This window comes from Protopterus annectens, chromosome 6.part0 (assembly GCF_019279795.1).
Source record: "Protopterus annectens isolate FY-2018-M chromosome 6.part0, PAN1.0, whole genome shotgun sequence".
NCBI lineage: Eukaryota > Metazoa > Chordata > Ceratodontiformes > Protopteridae > Protopterus > Protopterus annectens.
In genome coordinates, this window is record NC_056737.1 from 1,561,300,456 (window position 1) to 1,561,325,530 (window position 25,075).

The window sequence follows — 25,075 nt, forward strand, 5'->3', positions numbered from 1 at the left end:
GCAGTTTTGCAGTACTTTGAAGAAAAAAAACAGCTCCTTTTCAAATTATTTTCCGGAGAATATTGTTTTTAGGGAGACCCTAAACTTGGGGAAGAGTGTTTCAAATAAAGGGTTACAAATGCTTTCTACCAATTAAAAATGTATAAGCTATTGGGCATTGAACAACCTAGACTCCCAACCATTTTTTCAGTATGTGAGGCCTTGATGGATTTTCAATAATTTCATTTTTGGAACCAGAATCCTAGTCACCAGCTACAATATTTTGTATCTGCTTGGTGGTGCATGCATAGCACCAGAATTTGTATAACAATTCTGGAGTTGGCCTGGCTGTGATTTCTTTGAAAGCAACTAGTGCATTGAAAATAGTGACAGGCCTGAATACACTTCATGAGCCAGAAAAAGCAGAGTCGCTAACAGAGTTATTATGTAGATATGGACCTTGAAAATCCTAGCAGTGCCGTAATCTACTAGATGCATGTGGTTCATTACCAGGGAAATGTCGTACAGCTAGAGGTGTTTGCCCAGGGCATTGCTGGCATTTCTTTAAAATCAAAATCACTAAGCTGTCTGACACTGCAGTAAGAGCTGGGAGGTGCATATTAGTGTGGTATGACGCAATAGTTTCTTGTTTCAGGGCTACTGTTATGGGTTCTATGATTAGACATGACTGGTTGCATGTCTGTGCTTTTCCTGACTGAATTAAAAATCAGTCATTCTTTGACTCCCTAGACAAAAATAATCCTTTTTAGAACATCTTTACTTGCAATTTATTTTAGGATGTTGAGAGGGAGATGGGTAAAACAATGCAGTAATTTGAGCATTTTTTTTTTGTCCATTGATTCCTAGGTACTTCAAGAATACCCTACGTCTTGGCGTGGTTTTACAAAATGGACAGGGTACAGGCATTGCAAACAGTGTAGGTAGTTAAAGTAACAGGATCCAAGGAGAGACTGAAACAGACCCTTTATTACTCCCCTTCCAAGTTTCCTGGAGTGGGAAAGACTTTCTCTTTGTAAAAATCAGACACTCTTATACCAGAAGACCACCCATTATAAAACAATTGCTAAACTGCAAGCCAATTCATAGAGTTCCCTCTCTGGAAGAAGGCAATGGATATTATAAAAGAGTATTCTGCACTCCAAAAAAAGAGGCCCATTATAAACCTGTCAAGTTTGAGTAGATATGTGGCCATAATAAAGGTCAAGATGCTAATTTTTATACTCCTTTTTTCCACTGTTGAGTGACCTTAGCCTTGAAAGATACCTGTATGTGCACCCCCACCCAGAGGGCTCACAGACGAGGTGTGTTTACTCCTACTGGTCAGATGCAAATCATGTGCATATTTTCGTTTTTAGAATGAGGTAAACTACATCCACTAAGTAAAACCAGAAAGTACAGTTTTCCAACTTTTTTTAGTGGAACCTCGTAGCAGTTGACGTAAGAACCATAACAGTAACCTTAAAAAGCTGTCACCATGACCATAACCTTAAAACTATAATACTGAAACTCAACCCAGGCCATAATCCTTAGACTCTTAACTCTGTTCATGCAGTGGTCTTCACATATCATAACTTGCAGTTTAGCTGCTATCACACAGCAACTTCTTATCGTGTAGGAGTATTTATTTAGTTCCATGTGTTGACTGGGAATATCCACAACTTAACTTTGTTCATACTGTGGTCTTCACACAGTATATCTTGCAAAATCCACAACTTAACTCTGTTCATGCTGTGGTCTTCACACAGTATGTCTTGCAATATCCACAACTTAACTCTGTTCATGCTGTGGTCTTCACACAATATATCTTGCTTTATGAAAGTCGCACAACTGCAACTTCTAGTCTGCTAGGAATATCCATGGCACAAAGAACAGGTATTTAAACTGAAAGTATAATTTTCCCCTATCAGGTCTTCTCCATGTCCTTTGGCCTTTCTGGTGCACCCGAAGATGTCACCAGATGCATGACTTCAGTATTTCTTTACCAAAGGTTGAAAGGGGTTCACATTTACCCTTATATGGTTGACTGTTTCATACTGCTTCAGATGAGGATGTCCAGAAATCTCTGAACCTGGTATGCAGCACCTAATCTTGGAATTTTACTGAATGCATAAAGGTCCAGCTCAATTTGTGCATGGCAGAAATTCTTGTGTGTCATTATGGATTAAAAAAAAATGGAGAGTCTGCCACAGGACAGTGTACAGTTGGTGAGGGGCTTAGGATCATAGGAAGTTACTAGGATAATGGCCATAGGGCCCTTACAAGCCTAATACTAATTACTACAGCACTCAACCTTCCTCATTACCTAGAGGAAAACAGTTTTGGTACTTACTTTCCTCGCTTGCTTAGAGAAAAACAGCTCTTGTGCTCACTTTCCTCACTTATCCAGAGGAAAATAGTTTTTTATTCAGGCATGTCCAAGGGTCAGCTCCCAGTGTTCTCTCCTGTCTATCTGATGAATCTGGGCATCGTGGGGCAATGTAGAAATTGCCTCATGTACACAGACAACCCTCTCCTCCTACCACCCAACACTACAACCTGTGAGAGATGCACTTATCTAGCCAAACTGGAGGTAAAGCTCTCTCCAATCAAGACTGAACTTGACAGTCAAGAGGAGAAGGTAAACACTTGCACCACACCACACTCATCACATAGTCTCACTAAATCTCCACCAACAAAATCCACACATAGTAACACAAAAACATTTACAGAGGCTCTCAATAATAATCTGTCTGAGCAACAGAGACCACCAGAGCAGAAACGCAAGCAACCTCCATCCCCCAACACAACCCAAATGACACATAACCCGCAGACTCAGTGTGCCACTCAACCACAGGCAATAAGGCAAAACAACGTACCCAACACACTAGTCATTGGTGACTCTATAGTCAGGCACACTGATGTCCCACACACCAGACTAAACAAGGAGAAGGTTACTGTCAGCTGCCTGTCAGGTGTCAGGATCCGCCACATAACCCACGCACTCAGGTCACTCCACAACAAGTACAAATTTGACTCTGTCATTGTCCATGTTGGTGTGAACGACCTGAGAAGTACCTTCCTGGACTACATGAAAAGAGACATGGAAGAGCTCTCTGATCTTGTAGCCCAGGCAGGTATGACCCTAGCCCTGAGTAGCATTCTGCCATCAGCCAGAATGATGCCGCAGTACAAGGACAAAATGATTGACTTCAACAATTGGCTAAGCTTCTGGTGCCGTTCTAAAGGGATCCAGTATCTGTCTGCCTGGGATGACATGGTCGACAGACCATGATGCTTTGCCAGAGATGGCCTGCACCTGTCACTCCTGGGATTCCGGATACTGGCTAAGGTTCTTGCCACCCCTATAGTGCCTTTTTTAGGCAAGGTTCAAATGACAAATTCACCACTGTAACAGGAACAAGCAAGCAAAAACTGAGGGTGATGCTACTCAATGCAAGAAGTCTAAATCTAAAAATGCACTCACTCGAGGCACTCCTAAAAATGGAGAACATCGATATCTGTGCAGTGACTGAGACCTGATTCAAGGCTCCAGAGAGCACCCCTGCACTACCAGGCTATAACTCATACCACACTTTTCGGCCATGTAACCTGGACCGGAACACCAAAGGCAGAGGTGAGTCCATATTCATTAAGGATATCCACACCTCCAGGCTAGTTGCTCAGCATAATGCAGCCGAGGTTTAAGTGCAACTAACTCTGGGCAAAACTGCATTCCAAATTGTAGCTTGCTACAGATCACCCACCATGCCCCAGGATTCCCACTCCTCTTTTTTTTGATGTACTGGAAAATATTAGGGTTCAACCAAACACCCTAATAATGGGATATTTCAACTACCCCACCATTAACTGGGAAAACTACTCATGTACCAACTCCTTCACTCAACGCTTTCTGGAATTCATAAACTCCAATGCCCTGGATCAACTTATCCACACCCCCACCAGGGGCAACAATATCCTAAATCTAGTCAATGCCAACATGAAGTCAGTGCCTCATTGGTCCGATCTGACCATAAGCTAATTACCCTAGATATCCACATCCTGCCCCCCCCCCCCCATTAAGGAAACCATGGTAAAAAAATTCTCCAAAGACATGCTTCTTAAAAAAGAAGTGGTAAACTTCATGACACCCATGCAGATGGACAAAACAGTCACGACTACCTAATGGTTAAGGTGTTTGCCTTACAAACACAAGGTACAGGGTTTGAATCTCTCAGGGGATAACTGGTTAGGCTTAAAATGGCTCACAAGGGCAGTTAGTCTAGTACTAACTTATGAACCTTATGACTACTGAATCCTACACAATTGCACTTTATAAGCACTTATATGAGTGCATGGATCGTGCTATCCCAAACAGAACCAAGACACTATCCTCCAAAGAAAGGAAGCCAATCTGGTTGTCCCCTGCCATAAACAAACTGTACAACAGAAGGAAGAAACTGTTGCAAAAGAGAGTAAAAACCCATGAGTGGAGGAGTTCCCTGGTCAGCCTCAGTAAGAAGCTGCGAACCCTGATAAAATCCTCCAAAGCTAGTTATGAAAACAAAATCGCCACTGATTCTAAAGACAACCACAAAGCATTCTATAGCTATGTCAAGAATCTCAATGGCAACACTCAGATCGGCTCTGAGTTACAGCACAATGGTTAAATCCACAAGGCACACTGGAACACACACCAAGAAATCTCCAAAGGAACTCCAGGCAAGAGCAGAACTGAAGTCAAACTTGTAAGTTCTGTTCTTGCCTGGAGTTCCTTTGGAGATTTCTTGGTGTGTGTTCCAGTGTGCCTTGTGGATTTAACTGGAGTTTCTTTGGTATACCTAGTTACAGCACAATGGCACTAAATATACAGACCCAACTGATATTGCCAACATCCTGGCAGATAGTTTCAGTGCTAACTTTACCTCCCTCTCACCCCCTAAAGAGCCCATCTCTATACCAGGAGAATGCAAAGTTCCTGTAATCACGGCTGCGCAGGTAGAAAACACACTCTCCAAAGCCAAGAACACAGCATCCATGGTTCCAGATAACATCCCAGGCTGCATTCTACATGAACTACAGAATGAATTGGCACCCCACCTAAGTACCATGTTCAATCATAGCCTCACCTCAGGCTTTGTGCCTGCTGAATGGCTCACAGCAACGGTTATCCCACTCCACAAGGGGGGAGCCACCACAGACCCCAGGAACTACCGCCTCATTAGCCTGACGAGCCTGCTGTGCAAGGCCGTGGAATGTATTGTCATGGAACTTATAAACAAAGACATTGGTAATCTCCAATCTCTGGACCCCACCAAGTTCGGGTTTGTAAAATGCAGATCATGTCTCCTAAACCTGATAGACTTCTTTGAAGCAGTCACCAAAGCTGTTGACAAGGGTAAAGTGGTTCACACAGCCTATCTAGATCTTGCCAAGGCTTTTGACACCATCTCCCACTCTGGAATTATAGATAAACTCACTAAACTAGGTATAAATCCCTATGTCACAAGATGGGTTGCCAACTGGCTCACTGACAGAACCCACACTGTGAAAGTAACAGACAACAAATCTGACTTCAGACCAGTGACAAGTGGAGTACCACAGGGTTCAGTCCTGGGTCCTCTCCTGTTTGGTATCTACTTCTCCGAAGTACAGGCTAACACAGAAGGTCTTTGGCTAATGAAGTTTGCAGATGACTTGCAAACTAGGAGCCATAATCGAAACTCCTAACAATGTGGACATCCTACAAAAGGGCCTCACTGAGACAGATGCCTGGTGTCAAAGCCATGGCTTCAAGCTCAGTGCCAAAAAGTGCATTGTCATCCCCGTTGGTAAAAACTCTGTACCCATGAACTACAACATAGGCGGTAGTATACTGAACACCGAAACCTTGGGACACAGGTGGACAGTAGTCTCTCCTTTGATAATCACATCGCCACAGTAGTCAGGAAATCCTTCTATGTGGCACACCTCATCACAAAAGGTTTCTCATCCAGAAAAAAAGAGGTCATTGTTCCCCTCTACTCCTCTCTCATTAGACCCATTATAGAGCACAACACCCCTTTTGGTATGTACCTCACAAGACATCTACAACAACTGAAAAGGCCACAGAAATACCTCACAAAGAGGATTACTGGCCTCAAACAGATGCCCTATGCAGACCATCTCAAAAAACTCCAGGTGATCTCTGCCTAACATGCAAAGCTATGTCAAACCCAGAGCTGTTGGACATGCTCCACTTAAAGAAATCCCAATCCCTCTGAGCTACACGCTCTAGGGACCTAAACCTTGTCACCACAATAAACAGAACATGCTGGAGGGATAGATTCCTGTCCCAGAGACTTCCCATACTCTGGAATAAACTACCTATCTATATCAAACAAAGCTCCTCATTGGCACTCTTCAAGAAAAATCATGATGATTGGATAGGAAATAGGAAATTCACCCCAGGGTTCACCTCTGTGGCTCTGCTCAACAGTGGCACAGGAAAATATTTTTCTTGGGTGGCAAAAGCCAGGGTACCTTTTTCCTGGGCTTGTATAGGCCCCAGGGCCGATAGCCTAGTACCTACCTATGAACCTAGCCAAGTTGTTACCCTTATTTACAGAATCAGCATCTATTGCTCATGTTCAAGAGGGACACAGGTGGAAACTCTGGGGTGAATTTAGGGTCACCCATCCAATCATCCAGTTTGCGTTTGAAGAGGGCCAAAGAGGTGCTCTGTTTGACATGAAGTGGAAATCTGTTCCAAAAATGTGGTAACCTATGGGAGACAAATGTATCTCTCCAGTAAGTTTTATTAATGTCACATGCCAGGTTAAGGTTTTTAGAGCTGGTAACCCTTGTATCATTTGATTTACAGATATGCAGCATTTCCAGTAAAGCAGGGTCATAGATTGTCTTGTATGCAAGGCAGAGATCACCTCTGAGTAGTATGTATGAAACAGAACAAAGTGACTGATTTTAGACGTTCTCCATAGGACAGACATTGCAGACTTTGAATTTTCCTTGAGGAACCTTTGTGGTTCTCCAATTGCTGCAGGTGCTTGGAAAGATACATACCAAAAGAAGCACTGTGCTCAGTTATTGGCCTGATGAGGGAAGAATACAGAAAGGTTATAACTTTTATTTTCTGGCAGCAATGTCCGTACTTATGGAGATGAGCAATATAGAACGCCCTTCTTACCACTGTGAAGACATGGTGGTCAAAGGTATGGTTGCTGTCAACCTGTGTGCCCAGGTCTCTCACCACTGAGTGCATACTTATGGTATTGCTATTGATGTGGTACTTAGCAGGAACATCGCTTTTACTGAAAGGAATGACAATACATTTTTTTGCATTGAGTTTAAGCCCGTGACTTGGACAGCAGTCATTTGTTAGTGTAAGACCCTCTTGTAGGATGTTGACATCATTTGAAGAATCTATGACTGCTCCCAGTTTGCAGCCATCAACAAACGTTGTCAGCCAGAGATATTTAGTATTTGCTTGTACTTCAGAAAATTCCAAACAGTAGAGGTACCCAGGACTGATCCCTGTGGAACACCACTGGTTACAAGTCTGCTGTTGGAGGTGGATTCCCCTAATTTGACTATATGAGTTCTTTCAGTGAGCCAGTTAACGACCTATGTAATGATATAAGGGTTGTTGCCAAGTTGGGCGAGTTTGTCAATGATGCCTGAGTGGGGGGATGGTGTCAAATGCCTTGGCTAAGTCCAGCTAGGCTGTATGCACAAATTCCCTTTATCCAGGGCCTTGCTGACTGTCTTGAAGAAGTCCACCAGGTTTAACCGGCATGATCTCCCTTTGACAAATCCAAACTGAGTAGGGTCAAGTGGTTGCAGATTACCCATATCTTTGTTGATAAGGTCCATAATGATTCGCTTCATGGCCTTGTACATAAGGCTAGTCAGGGTAATAGGTCTGTAGTTCCTGGGGTCAGTGGAAGCACCACCTTTGTGCAAGGGAATAACCGTGGCTGTTTTCCATTCAGCTGGTGTGAAGCTGGTGCTTAGACAGATTGAAAAGAGTACCCAGTGGTGCTGCAAATTCATGTTGGAGCCCATGTAGGACCCAGCCTGGGATGTTATCATGTCCCATAGATGCTGTGTTTTTGGCCCTGGAGAGGGCATTTATGACCTGCTCTTTAGAGACACAAGGTAGGGGACAGGTGGTAGGGATGTCATGGGGTACATGTGGCGGGGACAGGGGAGTGAAGTTTTCACAGAACCTGTCAGCCAACAGGTTAGCTATGTCCACAGGCTCAGTATATGTGGTGTCATTAACTACCAGTCCGGCACAAATGGAGCTTTCCTTTTAGGTTATGGATGTAACTGTAGAATGCCTTGTGGTTATCCTGTGTTGAGGAATCTTATTTAGACTCCTAGTTTACTTTGTTTTTTGCCATCTTAGTGCAGAGACCATATTGAAGTTACTGTCGAACATGTTCCCTTCTGTGCTTCCCGTTCCAAATGCCAGTTGCAAAAATCCAGTGGTGTTGTGATGAGATGGAGACCAGCATAAGCAACTCATAGACCACATCCCACCTGTGATCACTGAAGTTATCAAGCATTCCTACAGTGGCATTACCAGATCTCCTGGAACCCTGGGCTCCTATTTGTCCCACTAGAACCAAACTAGAAATGAATAAACATATCAGACTGTCTCTGGGAAGCCCAGTTTCAGCAGTTTCAAGGTCAAGTGCTTTTAAAAGTAAGACTATAAAGAGCAAAATGCAGTTCTAGACTAGGTAAGTTAAGTTTGACTCGTCCCTTTTAATCAGTATGACTAGAGAGGGCCCAGTGGTCCTTCCCATTCATTTTCAGGCATTTCATTCATCCCTGTGGAAAACTACTACCTCCAGATCTCAAGAGCTTCAAGCTCGCATTCTGGAAGATATCACACTGATAACCACATAGCCAATTATTTTCTTCATATGTTAGATAAATGATAAAGAAGCTAAAAGAGTGACCACTAGGAAGTCATATTGGTCTGAGTGACCTATGTTTTTAAATTGACATCATAATAAAAGAACCATTCTGTTCATATCTTAGTTTCTAGAGTATTTTTCAGAGCAACTTACATCTGCCTTGTTCTGTAAACAGGAACAATACTAGGAAAGTAATCATAAGGACTTTAACACTCATAGACGTATACAAATTTTTATGTACTTGATGCCATTTTTAAGTACTTAATCGAACAGGCCTATACATGATAACCCTGGTGTAAATTTGTGTCTACCCTTCCAGTTAGCAAGACTAGCCCAAACGTAACTAAAGTACTTTGTCTGACCTGCAGTGGTAACTTAATTCTTTAAGCTGGAAATATATCAAGTTAGTAACCTATATCTCCAGGATGTTTTGTTTATTTGTTGGTAGGTGGCTTGTGCAGATGCTTACAGTGCCACTGGTTTTGTAAAGAAATGGGAATTCAGATGGGACTGGATCGTTCATGGCATGAAAGTCGAGCCGTAGGTCACCTTTGTCATAGGCTAATGAGTAATGGGAGAATTGTGCTAAGCATCTGAATAGTTGAAGGATTTAAGATCTTTAATTTTCTTCACTATAAATCTTTGGGACCTTTCCATTTGAGCAATATGTTTGGATATGTGTATAGCAAAGGGGGCATTTTATTCAGTGATGGGTCTGATAAAGGAAGAGTATAGCTGTAGGATGACTTTGGATCTTGAGGATATTTCTTTGGAAATGAATTGGGGCAAACAGGATTTCCTGAGTATGGTACAAACATGATTAAATGAGAGAGAGTTGTCCTCATAAATACCCAGGTCTCTTTCAACTGTCTGTCTGAAGAAGAATACCATTTATATTGTATGTGGTTGGAGCAGCTTTTTTTATTCAATGCTACAGCACTGCACTTTTTTGCATTTAGCTAGAGACCATTTTTGGTTCTTCAGGTATATGTATATTTCATCCCTTGCTGACACTGTTAATATCAGTGGACAAGCAGAAAAGAGTGCAAAGCTTGCTCAACAAACTTAGTCAGCCACAGTTCTGGGATGTTAGCTTGGGTAGTGGCAAAATAAATGCTAAACTGAGAAGGGCACAGGCTTAATCCCTGTGGTATCCCACTTAGTACATTTTTATGTTTAGAGAGGGTACCAGCAACGTTCACAACTCTGAGCTCTGTTGCCTAGCTAACTAGCAGCCCAATAGATAACATATGGGTTACATTTAAGTTTGTTAAAGTTTTCAGTGATATCAGCATGGGAACTGCTCTCAAAAGCCTTGAGAAGTCAAGATAAACAGTCTGCAGAGTGACCACTCTCCACAGCTTCTGTAACTAACCTCTTCAAGGAAACTTACTAAGTTCAGTAGACAGGACCTGCCCTTCACAAAACCAAACTGATTGGTGTCTAGATCAGTTTTGTTGCTTGTGTCCCCTTTAATGACATCTGCTTTGGTACTTTTCATTGGCTTTACATTTAAAGCCAGTGAGACTGATGGGCTTGTAATTATCAGGGTCCATACAGGGCAGCCTTTTTTAAAGAAGGGGTAACAGCTATTTGTCAGCTTAAACCTTGTGGATAGGCTGAGGCAGCACACATTAAGTAGAGACTGATAGTGCATACCTGACATCAATGAGAATGCAGCCTGGTATATTGTATTGTCCCTTAGAAGTATTGTTCTGTGCATTTGACAGGGAAACTACATTTTCATGGATAGTGGGGGCACCATTGTGGGTAGATGCAGTAAAGCTTGCACCAAATTTGCTTTCTAGTGTATTGGCTGTGTCCTTGAAATTGGAATGTGTTCTATTATTATGGATTAGTTTAGTGCATTATTAGATGTTAATACTTTACTTCCTGTTATAACTGAAGAATTTGTTGGTGTTTATTCTGTCTCCCTCTGACTATTAGTTTTACTTTCCCAGCAATCTAGTTGGTCTTTTCATTTTGCTTTAGCCTCTAGGGGCGAGGATCAGGTTGACTTGATAGTGTCACACTGCAGGCAGGCAACATTTTATGCTGTATGTCTCAGTGCCAGTTCCCAGCTCATCGTTGGGATCTGGGGTCTAGCCTGCAAAATGAACACCCCCACCTCTGTGGTGACATGCTTGTGTGTCTGTGACCTTACCCTCAAGGAGAGTGCAAAGGGACAGTATAAGGCCATAGTCAGCCTCTACCAAGGCCATGATCTGCCTTCATGGATACTTATTGGTACCCCATGGCCCAGTCTCTTTCCCTAACATGTCACAGTGAGTACGCTCTTACCCAGCACAGATCCCCATTCCTCCCCCAGAGTGAGCAAGTGGGCACAAACCCTTAATTCCTGTTAAAGCTCTTAAAGTAGTTCGAGACTCTCACCTCACCAGAACTAAACAGGAAGATTTAATTTTACCCGCTACATTACTTGCACAGCAAAGTTCAGTGCAGCTTTTAACTGGAGTTTGTCAAAATAACAGCTTAAAGCACTTAACCCAGTTGTTATAGGGTGTGGATGAGGACAATGATCAAATAAAACTGATGGCAAAAAGAACTAGAAACAAATAAGAACTGCTAAAAATAGGTTAAAACTGATAAGTAAAGAAAATCAATGATCCAGTTTTTGCACGGCTGAGAAGCTAGCAGCAAATGGGTTGGAACCACTGGAAACCAGCAGCAGATGGATTAAAAACTTCCAAGGACTCAAAAAAAACTTTCAGAACTCGCAGCCAGTAACAAATACACGTGTAAACTAACTCCATTCAGTCAAAACTAGCCTGACTATCCATTCTCTCACCACTAAACAAAAAAAAAAAAGAAAGAAAAACATGATTTAGTTCTAAGAGGTAGACCACTTAAACAACAGAATACAGTGCAGCTTTTAACTGGAATTTGTCAGGACTTCAGTTCAGTGCTCTACAAAGCTAGGCCTGAACGGAAGCTTTTGGGAGCACTTAGTATTAGAGAGAGCAGGAAATGCAGCAGGCAAGACATGACATTAGATGTCAAACAGCTATGTAAAAGGTTTTGTGTTTGCAGTTTGGAAATCAAAGTTTAACGTATTGTTTTTCCTCTCAGATACTATAGAAAGTGCCTTGATTTTTACTATTGTACTCTTGGCAGGTGCATTTTAACCCAATTTTTACTTGGTGAAGTGGAAAATCAATTTACGACAAGATGTAGTGATAAATATTGCAAATATTCTTTTAAATAACCAGAGTTGGGGAGAGTGCACTGCAGTTTCATAGGTAGGTCTTGTACTTGATAGTTTGGCAGTTATGACGAAAGATCTCTTCAAATGTGAAATTGTGACTTGCAGCATTCATTTTTAAAATAATTAGTAGTACGTTTCTGTATAGTAATGTAACGTGCTGAATAACTTGCCTGTCAACTGACATGTCTTTTCTGCCTTGATATCTTTCCCGATATCATTAGTATTTGATTTCATTAATGGTGACACTGTTGGTGACTGTCCTGACAGTTTTAGTGGTTGTAGGAGTAACAGTTTTCAGTACTGTCATTGCAGAGGAAGCCGTATGTAATCTGCCTGTCAGTCTTCCTGCTACCCACACATGTCTGTTAGCAGACTAAATAGTCTGATTGATAAGAGTAAAGCGCTTCAAATATAAAGCTTGTAGTGCTCAGCACATTGACATCATCTAAAATTTAAGTGTTAGATGGTATGCTGACATCTTTTAATAACGGCTGTAATGTTGTATGCTAAAGAGAAGAGTTGTCAGACTGGTGCAATTGACCTGCATCATAAAACATTATTAAAAAAATACATAACCAGAATTGGAAAAAGGTTTTGCCTATAGAAGCCACTTCAGCAGTCAGTACAGGCAAGATTAGTGCACACTATTCTCCACCCCTAGGCTGAACATAGCTTTCTGCTCCATAAGGGTGCAACAGTTTGCCTGTGTTGTTTATTTGGATTCTGGAGCATGGCTTTTATTACTAAAGGATTGGTCAGGATGGCTAGGTTTCATTGTTTCCGTAAAATATTTTAATATCTTGGGAGGTTTGCTGTTGCTTCCTTAGTGCCATTGTGCCTTGTAGGATGCTTGTGTGGTCCAGTAGTTTGGCATGAATTTAATGGACTTTGGATAGTCATTGGCCAATGTGATGCCTTTGCATGTCTGGCTCTGTGAGAACAAAGATGAGGAAAAATACTGTCCAACTACTGCTAACTGTGATAGTACTGCTAAGAAGACACTATCCAAGGCAGTGTATGCTGTTTCCCTGTATAGCTCAGAGCAGCTGCATGTAGTTCAGCAAACAAATGGCCTTTGCTACAAAGTGGGCTTAGAACACCAGTGTTAGGACTCAGACATTCATGTGTGCTGAAGTATTATGGATTGTCTGGTACAACTGACTGGTCATCTCATAAAGTATTTCAGGTAATTAAGAAACATAATTAAAAAGGATATCCATTTTAGTAAATTATTTTGTATCTTCCTGCTGCATTATAACAGGATATTTAGTTTGTGAACATAACAGCTCATTTTTGCAGTTTAAAGTGATCACTTTATTTAGATGTGTGAAGGTGACAGAATGCTCATGTGTTTTAAAGTCACTGGTCAGGAATTACATTTTTCATCTTTTGTATGTCTTTCAGGAAGGTGGATCTGTTGTCTTATCCTGGTTTTGAAGAAGCAGATTTTGGTTTGCTGTTTTAAAGGCAGAGATGCTTGAGGGTATGAAATTGTCATTGTGCCTCACACATGGCTGGTGTGGGACAGCTATAAGGAGAAGCTTTTCCATTTTTAAGATAAACATCTTTGGGCTTTTGTAGACTCCGGTGTATTTATCAAGTAGATGTTATTGGTAGCAACAGTATCCGTAATGTGCAAACTTTGAAGTGACTTTTACTTTGGTCTTCCTTAAAGCCATACTCAATTAAAAGATGACCCTTTTCTGCCTCACAATCCCTTATGTCGCAGAGGCCATGCATGCCTCCTCTCCAGGCTATATAGCCTTTTTGCAGGAAAACAGAACATGAATGCTGGCCAGTTTTTCTATGTCCATTTTGTTTTTTTGTCCCTGCCAGTTATGTGTCATAGTTGTAGGGCTTCATGTTAGCATATGCATCTAAGGCTATGCTAACCAGTCTGCATATTCTGGGTCTTCAGTGGGCATCCATTCCCATTAACCTGAAGCTGGTGGACATTCTTAAACTCCTTCTGCTCTTGAAACTTTAAGTCTTTAGAATGTCATAACTGACTGAACTGCTTAAGGACTGTTTCCCTTTCTCCTGGGATTCTCATGTCAAATGTGTTTATATTGGGCTAGGGAGTGCATTTATATAGCATCTAGTAGTGCAAAGGATTAGTGACCCTTAGAGTTGTCACTTTATTTTAACACTTCGCAGGTGTTCACAGTCTTTCTACTGCAACTCCTCTGCCACAGTTTTACTGGTTACATTCATGCTCTTTTCAGAAATTAGGAAGATTTTCTTGTTCTTGAACAAACAGACCTGTGTCCAATCTCATGTGCTACATCTTGTTCTGGATGTGGGACCCTGGTTTCATCCTTCAGGTGGTCTATGTCTCTATAAAAGAGGGGTTGAAAATCCATTTCTTATGCTTTCATAAGTACAATTTTACACTAACATTTAGGAATCTTGTTACAGAACGTCATACCCATAGCCGGCTTTAGGCACCAGCGAACCCTGCGGTCTCTGGGGACCCCCTGCTCCTAGGAGGGGCCCCCAACCACACCAGGTTGCCTTAACCTGATATTTTGCAACAGGTCTGTCAAACCAACAAAAGCTAGTAAAACAGTCTTGTGTACGTAATAAACCAGATGGGTAATAACTCATATTTATAGCTCCTTTAACATTCAAAGATATCTCTGGTTATAGTAACAGTGTTTTATCAAGCAACATGCTTCACAATTCCATTAAATATTGTATCACTGACACAGTACCCCTGGCTTAGTTAAACTTTGCTAGTGGACATTCAGACCACTAAAACTAACACTACAGCCAGCTTTAGGTACTTGCAATACTTGTGGCTGCAAGGGGGCAGTTTAGTCATCCTTGACTGTGTGTGGGGGGCCCCACAAAAGCTGCTGCTGATTGGGGAAAAATGAGGAGAAAAAAAAGTATTAATTTCCTGATTACGCTCTTTAACCTGAACAGGTCTGTGATATGACCCTGTTAGGATAAAGCTGATAATGAACATAAGCAAGGAAAGCACTAGAGAGGTCAGCAGCCCAGAGTAACTGTCAGTGCAAATCTTGGATTTTTAAGAAAAGCTGATGCTTCGGATCTTCTGGGATGGTTTTCTTTTTCAGGGAGTTTTATAAACACTGGCAGAACACCAGCTACTGCAACTTTCAACTTTGCAGAATAATTCATTGCAATACCTATAATAGCAGAATAAAGGCTCATAAATCATGAACATGTTCCAAATATTAAACTAATTCAATTAAAAAGTTACTAGTACAACACCTTTTTCAACACCTTTCATTTTTTGGACAAACAAGTATAAAACTCTGATTATTGACTGCCTGTAATCCTGAATGATTTACAAGCAAACCAAAGTTTTTATAAAGGATAGAGCAAATTTATGAGAAAAATCAGGGAAGGTAAATAAAAGTGACTTACCTGTGTTGCTGTTTGCCGACTGCTAAATGGCAGTCACTGATCTGGTGTGACAATACCATTGTTGCACAGTGTACTGCTATTTGCTGAAATAAGTACAGAGCTAGTATTGCTATGGCTTGTGCTTATGTGTGCTTGTGCTTATGTGTGTGTGTGTGTGTGTGTGTGTGTGTGTGTGTGTGTGTGTGTGTGTAAAATATCAGTGATTTTCAGCTGTGCACACACCCAGTAATGCCAGGACACAGACATTATTCTTATGGTATCTGTTAAAATGCATCTAACAAGTAATTATGGTTCAAAATTAATTAATAAAATATATCACAGAACATTCAGACACTTACATCTTCTAAGAGTCTGGGAGCCCCCACTCCCCAGACTGTATAAATGGAAACATGGGGATCCCTTAGTCATCCTGGACTGTCTGGGGGCCCCACAAAAGCTGTTGCTGGTTGGGGAAAATGAGGAGGAAAAATATTATTTTTTTGATTATGCTCTTTAAGCTGAACAGGGGGTTGCTATGACCCTGTTAGGATAAATCTGATAATGGCCTCTGCCCTCAACTACACCCATTCTAAAACCAGCTCTACGCAGATGTGCGCCTACAGAAAATGGCTGTAGGTTGTGTGTGTGTGTGTGTGTGTGGGGGGGGGGGTGGTGGACAGTGTGGATATTACTTTTTTAATTATCATTACAGTCAACCCTTAGAGGTGTACACATGAGGTTATTATAGCTTGTGTTTGGGGTGAGGACAGTGTGTTCATTCTTTTATTTTACTTTTCTGACAGACCTCAAAGGTATACAAAGAAGGTTACTATAGTTTGTACAGGGGCAGTGTACTGTCTAGGAGCAACAAAGTTGTTATTTCTTTCACTTTCCTCACAATTACACTTCAGGCATGTATGCAGGTAGCTGCCCTTGATAGTTGGGGTTGAGGAACGAGGAGGCATGCAATGTATATGTATGTCAGCAGTCATTTGAAATACATGACTGTGGAAATATGAACCTCTGCCTTCATCCCAGTCTAACACCAGAGGGATGCATAAGCTATCTTTTTTGGGGGGTTAGTGAGGAAGGCATTTCAGGCGGCCACGGTGGTGCAGCAGTTTGCGTTGCCGCCTCACAGCAAGAGGTTCTCTGGTTCTATCCTTGGCTGGGGTGCCTTCTGTTCAGAGTCTGCATGTCCTCCCTGTGGTTGTGTGGGTTTCCTCCGGGTGCTCCGGTTTCCTCCCACATCCCAAAGACATGTTGTACGTTGATTGGACACTCTAAATTGGCCCTAGGCGTGAGTGCATGCATGCGTGCGTGCCTTATGTGGAAGGTTGGGCGCCGGGCTGGCAATTCGACACTGTAAAACTCCACTGCCTATCATGAGCGGACAGGTGATCCGCTGTGGTGACCCCTAACCAGGAAAAGCCGAAAGAAGAGGGAGGAAGACATTTCCAAGGTAGGACATGTACATTCAGAAAACAATTAGCTTATTAGTTTATTGTGAGTTACTATTTTGTCATCTTTGAACATTAAGTCTTTGGAACAACCTGGATTAAAAAGTTGGGAAAATGGTCTAAATGTATTTCAGAACATGCATAACCCAATGGCTTCTTGTGGCTCTGGCTTAATTAAATTGTTTCCTAAATGGTTAATACTGTACTTACTTGGTCAGGAAAGGTGTGTTGAAGGGATCCAAGGAAAATAAAAGCTAAACAGCAACACAATTTCTTTCCTTAATCAAAATTTCGGTTCAAACCATCACTGGATGAAAAGGTTGTGTAAAAAGTAAAGAAAATGAAAATGCACTTCAGAGCATATAGGAAGATGTGGCCTCTTGAAAAAGTTGATGAGTAAAGCAAAATTTGAGAAAAGGAAGAAAAGAGTAACGTGCATAGCATGGGAAGCCCACGATGGGGGGAGGGCTAATCGGGAGAAGATTGAAGGGTATAGTGTGTGTGTGTGTGTGTGTGTGTGTGTGTGTGTGTGTGTGTGTTGGGTGGCTGAAACAGTAGGCCTAGGACACCATTTCATCTAAGTCCAGACCTGCACATAGAGTTCCTGCAATGTGTCATTGGTACAACTAAATTCCAGAAACTGTAAATGTCCCTTTGTGAAGGTGTACACACAGGCCTTTTGTAATTAAGAGCATTGTAGCTACAGGTCAGTCATTTTGCAGCATGAACTAAAAGGTGGCTTAGGAAGGGCATCAGCGATAGGGTGATACGTAGACTGGAAGTGCCTAGGGGGCCCCAACTTGACATTTGCTGGGAGCCCCCAAAATGCTAACACCGGCCCTGGTCATACCTATTTTTGGACACTGAAATACTCCTCAGTTGTCCTCATTTGCTTATTCCATCATCACAACACTGCTATTTTTTGTTTCTTGTCCAGTCCTAGTACAGACTGACTGTTGTAAACTTCACCAACTACTATTAGGAATTTTCACTGGCTTCATTTCAGTACAGATCTTTTGCAAAACTGTTATCAGTTTTCTATATTCAGATGATCATTTCATTTTGGAGATTATGGTCCGTTAATAGTAACTGCCCAGTGTGTGTTATTTATGATGTATTGGTGACATCCTGGTATACGGTTGAGTCTTTTTTTTTTTTTTTGTAACAGTGCTCTTCTGGCCCATCCCAAAGACCGATTCATGACCTAGTCAAAAATAAAATCCTTCAATCCATTTGTTCCGTAGTGACCGTAGTCTGGGTTGCCAGATATGTGATTCCTCATTAATGCTGGGGTTTTAGGCCTTATTTTCCTCTGTGAGCATGCTAATGATGATCAAGGTGTATGCATGTAATGGATTGCTGTGAGGTTCACCCATGCTTTCACATGTTATGCACTTATTGACCCTGCCCCCTTGTGACAACACCTTTGTTTGATCCACTGTGTGCTCAGGAGATTCCATCACGGAAAGTGTGCCTGGAAAAAAGCAACCACTCCTCCCACTGCAAAGAGGCAAGAAGGCATAGCCTTATCTTCCCTGCCTTATCAGCTTCTCCAGCTTCCAGGCTTCTAATGTAACCTGGCTCACCTAGGCTACTGTTAGGGCTTTATCTTTCTATTTGAACAGCGATGGCTAAGTGAAGGGTTTAAGCCACTAATACTAACTGATACTTGTCTTTGTGCTGATAGGATTAGGTTCTGCAGATTCTAAAAGGACAGTACTTTTCAGGAGTGTTGGTGATGCTCCTTGTTGCATACTTTCAACATTAAGTGTATATCCATTTCGCTTTGCTGTTCTTTATTGTCCCTCCAGCATGGAAACAAATGCAGTTGGATCCACCAGTAGTGAAGAAAAACATGGGACTGTCCTAAAATGGCAGAAGTTGCCATCACTATTAGTCTCTCTCCATTAAAGCAAACTTGATTTTAATTTATAGGTACTTTTAATTGAGTGAACTCTTTGTACTTATTTTGGCTGCCATTTTTCGGCTGCCTCTATGTTTATTACATGTGCCCCCCTTGTATGCATGCATGCCGGTGTGTCCTTGTGCTGGCATGAGGGTGCACATCCTATGCCATGATCTCAGTTAATTTCTAGCCATTTTTACAGTTCAGTTCTTATGGTAACCTGCATCACTGGAATGTTTGCCTATTTGCTGCTCAAGAACCAAGATCCTTTAAGTATTTCTGCAGTCCCCAGATCACTAAGCAACATTCCTGGTGCTGCTATTTTACCTGTGCTTAGAGCATGATGTTGAGCAGCTCAGAAAGTTGTACAGCTTCAGCCCAGAAACTTAAGGAGTTGGTTTCCTTGTGCTCAGAGGTTGAAAGTAGTGGAGACAGTCCAGCATAGAGACTGGCTGGACAATCATTCCTCCAAAGAGCCAGATGGCTGTAAGGTGTAGGTGTACTGTCAGTGGTACGAAAGGTGGCACACTCGCCTTTGGTGCCAGAGGGTGTGGGTTCATTTCCCACACCAGGTTGATCAGTTGCTGTAACATAAGGGGTGGGGGGTGCTGCACCCCTGAGTGTATTGTCTTTTGGATGAGATATTAAGTAAAGGTCCCATCCACTGAGTTGGTCAGTCAGATGTAAAAGGATGCAATGGCACCTGTTGAAATGAGTAGGGGAAGTTCCCCAATCTCCTGACCAAATTTCCCCTTGTAGTATAAGTTCTACCTCAGGTCTCCCCTGAAAAGAGGCCACTAGCCTAGTGGAACTAATCCATTCAACAAAAGATAAATTAAAATAAATTAAAATTTGATTAGAATAAAATAAAGGTAAAGGAATAAAAGGCCAGACATCACCATCTAAGTTCACTAAAGGGGTGGAATCCCTTGAATATGATCTGTCCATTTATTAAGGTATTAACTTCCCAGCCATCTTTGGATGGCTGTGGCTATGATTGGAGATGCAATTTCATAGCAGTCACTCTTGGCTTTGAAGCAACAAAGTATTTATTTTGTATTTAAAGCCTAGTACTTTAATAAAACATTCCCTAGTCTTTTCAGTAAGTGGCATGGTATCCCTTACACCTCCCTTGGTTAGCACCATTTCCGGCAATTGAGACATCCGTGTTTAAAGTCTCATCCAAAAGTATGCAACTGCTCAGTGGGAGTGAGTGGCACTGTTCTTCCCATATGTCTCTCTTGTTGCCTTGCTGAGAGAATACTCTTCATTTACCAGAGTGTGAGACTAAGGTTGAACTTTTTCTAGGTATCCATTTTTCACTTTCCCTTAAATGCATATTTGTTCATTGATAAAGTTAGAGCAGGCTCTCCACAGACTTTCCTGTGCTCAGTGGGCCTTCCATCGTCTTTACTGTGGTATTAGACAGCCAAAGTCTTGGTTTACATTTATTGGGAAATGGCTAAAAGAAAACTGAAAGAAATAGTATTTAGTAATATCTCTTTGTCAGTGCAAGGCCTGATGCAGGCCTCTTATTCTTAAGTACCACTTGTTTTGTGTATTTCCCCACACATTAGGAGCTATTTGTACTTTCCTCTGCCCTTACCATCTGGTTGCAGGTCTGTTAGAACTAACTGGTGAAGGGCCTGGCCCTTACCCTCTAACTCATCTCTGGCAGACGAGGTGGTCAGGGATCCTGCCCTTCTTTTCATCTGTCTGTGTTCTGCATGGCTTGTCTTTTGAAAAACCACCTTATATCTTATTACATTCCCCGTGTACTGGTGTTTTGTACTCTTTTGTCCCTTACCACCCCACCCCATTAATGCCTGTTCAAAGGTGCTCCTTTTTGAGCCTGAATGCACCCAGATCCTGAGCTTTCGTCCTGCAGCCCTCCTCTTCTTCCACCCTACCAGTGTCTAAACATACTAAGGCTAACTTTCTTAGAGCCCAGGGGCTCCAACACACCTTCACTGGCAAACATTCCAAAGCCTTGGGCATATTTTGAAAGAGACATTCTCAAATGTGTTGAGCCTTCATTCCATAAGTACCTGTCCAACTTTTACTGGATCAGGTAATGCACAAAGCTCCCTTATTAATTAGATCAATTCAGTTTCCATGGTGGAGTTTCCATGTCGCCCTCTACACCTTTGACTGCACTGATGCATTAGCAAGGGCTGCAGTTGCAAACACGTGCCTGCAAAGGGTGGCTTTGTTATGGCTCTTCTACTTCCATGAGGAGCTGCGCACAGCACCATATTTGATTTCTTTCATGGGTGATGCCCTTTTTGAGCAGCTCAATTAGAATATTAATAAAAAAAGTGGGGGGCAAAGAGTTGTCAGGTATGTACAGCAGGATGTGCCTACCTGCCTTTAACCATTGTTTTCCAGGTCCTGAGAAGACAAACGCTTCGACACAGGCAGAGATGTCCACGTAAGTATCAGGTGATATTGCCTTTCTGTGATCCATCTGTGAGGTTGGCTATGTAGATTACCTTCAGAATTCCTGATTACTGGCCAGGACCACCCTTACGGAGCCAGTTCCTTGCAGCTGACAACAAAGATCAGAGATTTGACCTATTGGGTGACATCACCAGCAAGGGATCCACACTTAGTCATTTTGTGCCTAATGAGACTGACGGCTATGGTTTTCGCTGTCCTTTTGGCATGCCTTTATGTGAGGGTTGTCCAATGAATGGTCCAATAGTGATTGCAGACCTGTCATGTCATATCAGTGTCAGTGGTTCTCAAGATTGCACAGTTGCCTTTGATACTGAGATTTATAGGCAAGGGTTGTATTACCACACCAGATACTTGACACATTTCCATTGTTGACTTTGTAGTCCATCATAATTGGGTGCTGTGTTCCTCTGAGCAGTTGCATACTTTTGGATGAGACTTTAAACACGGATGTCTCAATTGCCGGAAATGGTGCTAACCAAGGGAGGGGTAAGGGATACCATGCCACTTACTGAAAAGACTAGGGAATGTTTTATTAAAGTACTAGGCTTTAAATACAAAATAAATACTTTGTTTTTCTGGCTTGATAACTTCTCACACCCATACAATATTTAGGGTCTTTTTCATATATTCAGTCCCTTAATGAACATTTTTTAATATGGTCTTTGTATCTTGTCTTATCCCAGACATTGTTACTTGTACTTCTGTGCACCTACCTGTCCAAATTACCCATATGCAACATATTTTTTCTCAGTTCTTTAAACCTGTACTATACCCAGTCCCTTATAATATCTATAATGTATAGTATAGCACTTTGGTTCCTTTGAATATTTCAGTTTGCAGATTTTCATTTACAATGTTCTTCCAAAAACGTCTTTATTCTACAGCATGTTAGAAAAACACGCTTAAGGATTTCTTTAATTTAACATGCTTTAGCTAAAGCTTGCCTTTTTTGGACACATTTGTATTTAACTTCAGTGTTGATTAGTTGGCCACTTGTGAGATAATCGAGAACAATCTGCTCCATGGCATCTCTCTATAATTTCATTCAGTTTTTATGATTGTTACTAATGCATTGTCTCACTCTCGATTCATTTTTTTTATTTATTTTACAATTGTTAACCGGGGTGGTCCGACTGGACGAGGTCCATTTACAGCGGAGGCCCGGGGAGAAAAGCTCCACTTAATTAATACAACAGACAATGATAATAATAATACATAATGTAAAGTAAAGATGTTGATATTCTTAGTCTCATATTGCAGATTAACTTTCTAAATGCTGTTGTGCTTCCTAATTTCAGATGTTGTACAATCTTTTATTTGTGCTAACTCTTATACAATACCAGCATTTTTATAGTTCACTCACAAACTATTTTTCAGTACATGCTCATTTTATTTTTGCATCTGCTGCTTTAATGTAGTGCAGGTTTAAAGATGCATTGTATTCATCTGGATTAATAACTTAATACTCATCCCACCACCCTGTATTGTATTGTGTAATAGTTTTGGCCAAATCACCTCTAAGTCAGGTGAGTACCACCTCCGGTATCCACCTGAAAATGCATTGTGCCTAGTGGGACTGACCTATTAAAAAAAACATGAGTGAGGAAATAGTTGCATCTTGTATCAGATCCTTGCTGCCACTTGGTGGACTGGTGAATTTTTCACCATGCTAGAGGTCAGCTTCCCATTTGCTCCATTGCAGGCCCTTGTAGTGGATATGGCCCTTGCAGATTTGGTAGACCAGTTCAGGGCAACTTTTATCTAAGGAATGTGGAGCACCTTTAAGAAGCAGTTGCACATCAGCGTGTTACAGGTGATTTCAGCGCTACTGACTTTTAATGTCATGAGAAGCCTTGGGAAATTAGGTACAATCAGAGTGAGTTTGGAAAATTTAATGATAGTTTGGTATCAGAACAAACAGGGGGAGTGCACTTCTGTCTCTTTACTGAAGGCAGGGTGAGATAAACAAGCAGTATGAGATATACTTTATCATCTTCTCCTTCCTAGTTTATGCCACTAAACCCCTCACTGGTCAAGATTTATGTATCATGTGGTTCCCAGACTACAGCAAAACTTAACAATAACCATGTTAAAGATGAATCCAAGTAAATTCCTTTGTTAGTTCATGTGTTGCTCAGTAACATTTACTAAGTAGATGTGTGCATGAGATATACTTTGTAACGACAGAGTCTTGGTATGTGATGGTCACTAATGTGCTTTGACAAGTCTTACCTGAAGATACAGTAGTAAGAATTACATGAATATGGAGTGTATTTTTCACACTGATTAATTACAGTGTGCATGCATTATGTATGGGTATGTTTTACTCAGCTAGGGTTGAAAGTGAAAAAGATCAGAGTCTACCTTCACAGTAAACACTGTAAGTAAAGCTCTTCCCTTGAAGTTAAGCTAAAATAAAATACTCATGACAGCAGAATGCATTTCAGTATGTCCTTTTCTTCTGTCAGGTTCCTCATCAGTGTATTGTATACCACACATATATTTGAATACATTTTGAATAATATGATGCCAAGAAATTTCTTAAAAGTTTGGAAGTATTGTAGAGTATAATTAACAAAGTACAGACTTTCCATTAGGGAAAATTGTGTATTTTATTTTTAGAAAGCTGTATTTTTATTTTATGGAAGCACTGGCAAGAGTTTTTAATTATTTTTTTGGGGATGGGGTGGAGGCCCTGACAGTATTCATAGCATGTGTTCCTCTGTTCGATGTAACCGTATGGCAGTATGGTATGAGATGTTTGGCAACTTTTCATGCTTTGAGTAATTTCTGACCAAGTTCAAATATAATCCAGCATTAAATTATCCCCTTTTCACTTACATAAGTTTTATAAAAATTATTTTTTCAGAAAGAAGATTGTAAGATGATCTTTCAGCCACAATAACTCTACTAAATTCCCCAGCTATAAATGTAATTTTGATACAAAATTAGAGTAAAAACTCTGCATTGTATTTTGGCTTTCATGCTTTCACCAGCACGTTTTACTTTGTTACAGGTGGTTCTTCCTACATTTATTCTGGAGAAGCGATCATTACTAGAAATGTATGCAGACTTCATGTCCCACCCTGACCTCTTCATTACGATCACGAATGGAAGTACCCCAGAAGACAGAATGATACGTTTCGTTGAATATTACCTTACTTCATTCCACGAAGGACGTAAAGGAGCTATAGCTAAAAAACCTTACAACCCAATAATTGGGGAAACTTTTCACTGCTCATGGCAAGTACCAAAGGACCATAGACTCTGCAACAATTCTACTTCACAAAAAACTGCTCCTCCTGAGGAGTCAGAAGGCAAGGCCCCATCAGACTACTACACTGTTAGATTTGTTGCAGAACAGTTGTCGCATCATCCACCTGTTTCTGGTTTTTATGCAGAATGTGCAGAGAGGAGAATTTGTGTGAATGCACATGTATGGACTAAAAGCAAATTCATGGGAATGTCTATAGGAGTATCCATGGTTGGAGAAGGTAAGTTTGTATACTTGATGGTTTAGTCTTAGATTTGAGATGCAATTGTTTAGATGTGCATCATTAAATAATGGAAGAGTTTTATCAGAAATAAGTGCTGTTTTGATTAGATTATCTTCATTGCATCACATATGTGGAATTGCAGGTCATAACAGGACTGCACGTTCTAGGCAGTCTGTTCCACTTCACATCTTCTTAAGATCATGCATTACATATTGGGTTTTGCTTGAAGCCTCGTCATTTGGCCATCA

At 41.3% G+C, this 25,075-nt stretch overlaps 1 protein-coding gene across 2 annotated transcripts in view; it reads left to right on the forward strand.

The window, feature by feature from the left end:
• The window catches only part of OSBPL11 (oxysterol binding protein like 11), a 1,295,440-nt gene that overhangs the window by 992,419 nt on the left and 277,946 nt on the right, over window positions 1-25,075 (forward strand). For both annotated transcript variants that reach the window (XM_044075008.1, XM_044075009.1), the window contains exon 9: window positions 24,347-24,824. In XM_044075008.1, coding sequence (XP_043930943.1) covers window positions 24,347-24,824 — 478 coding nt within the window. The remainder of the gene's footprint in view (window positions 1-24,346; window positions 24,825-25,075) is intronic.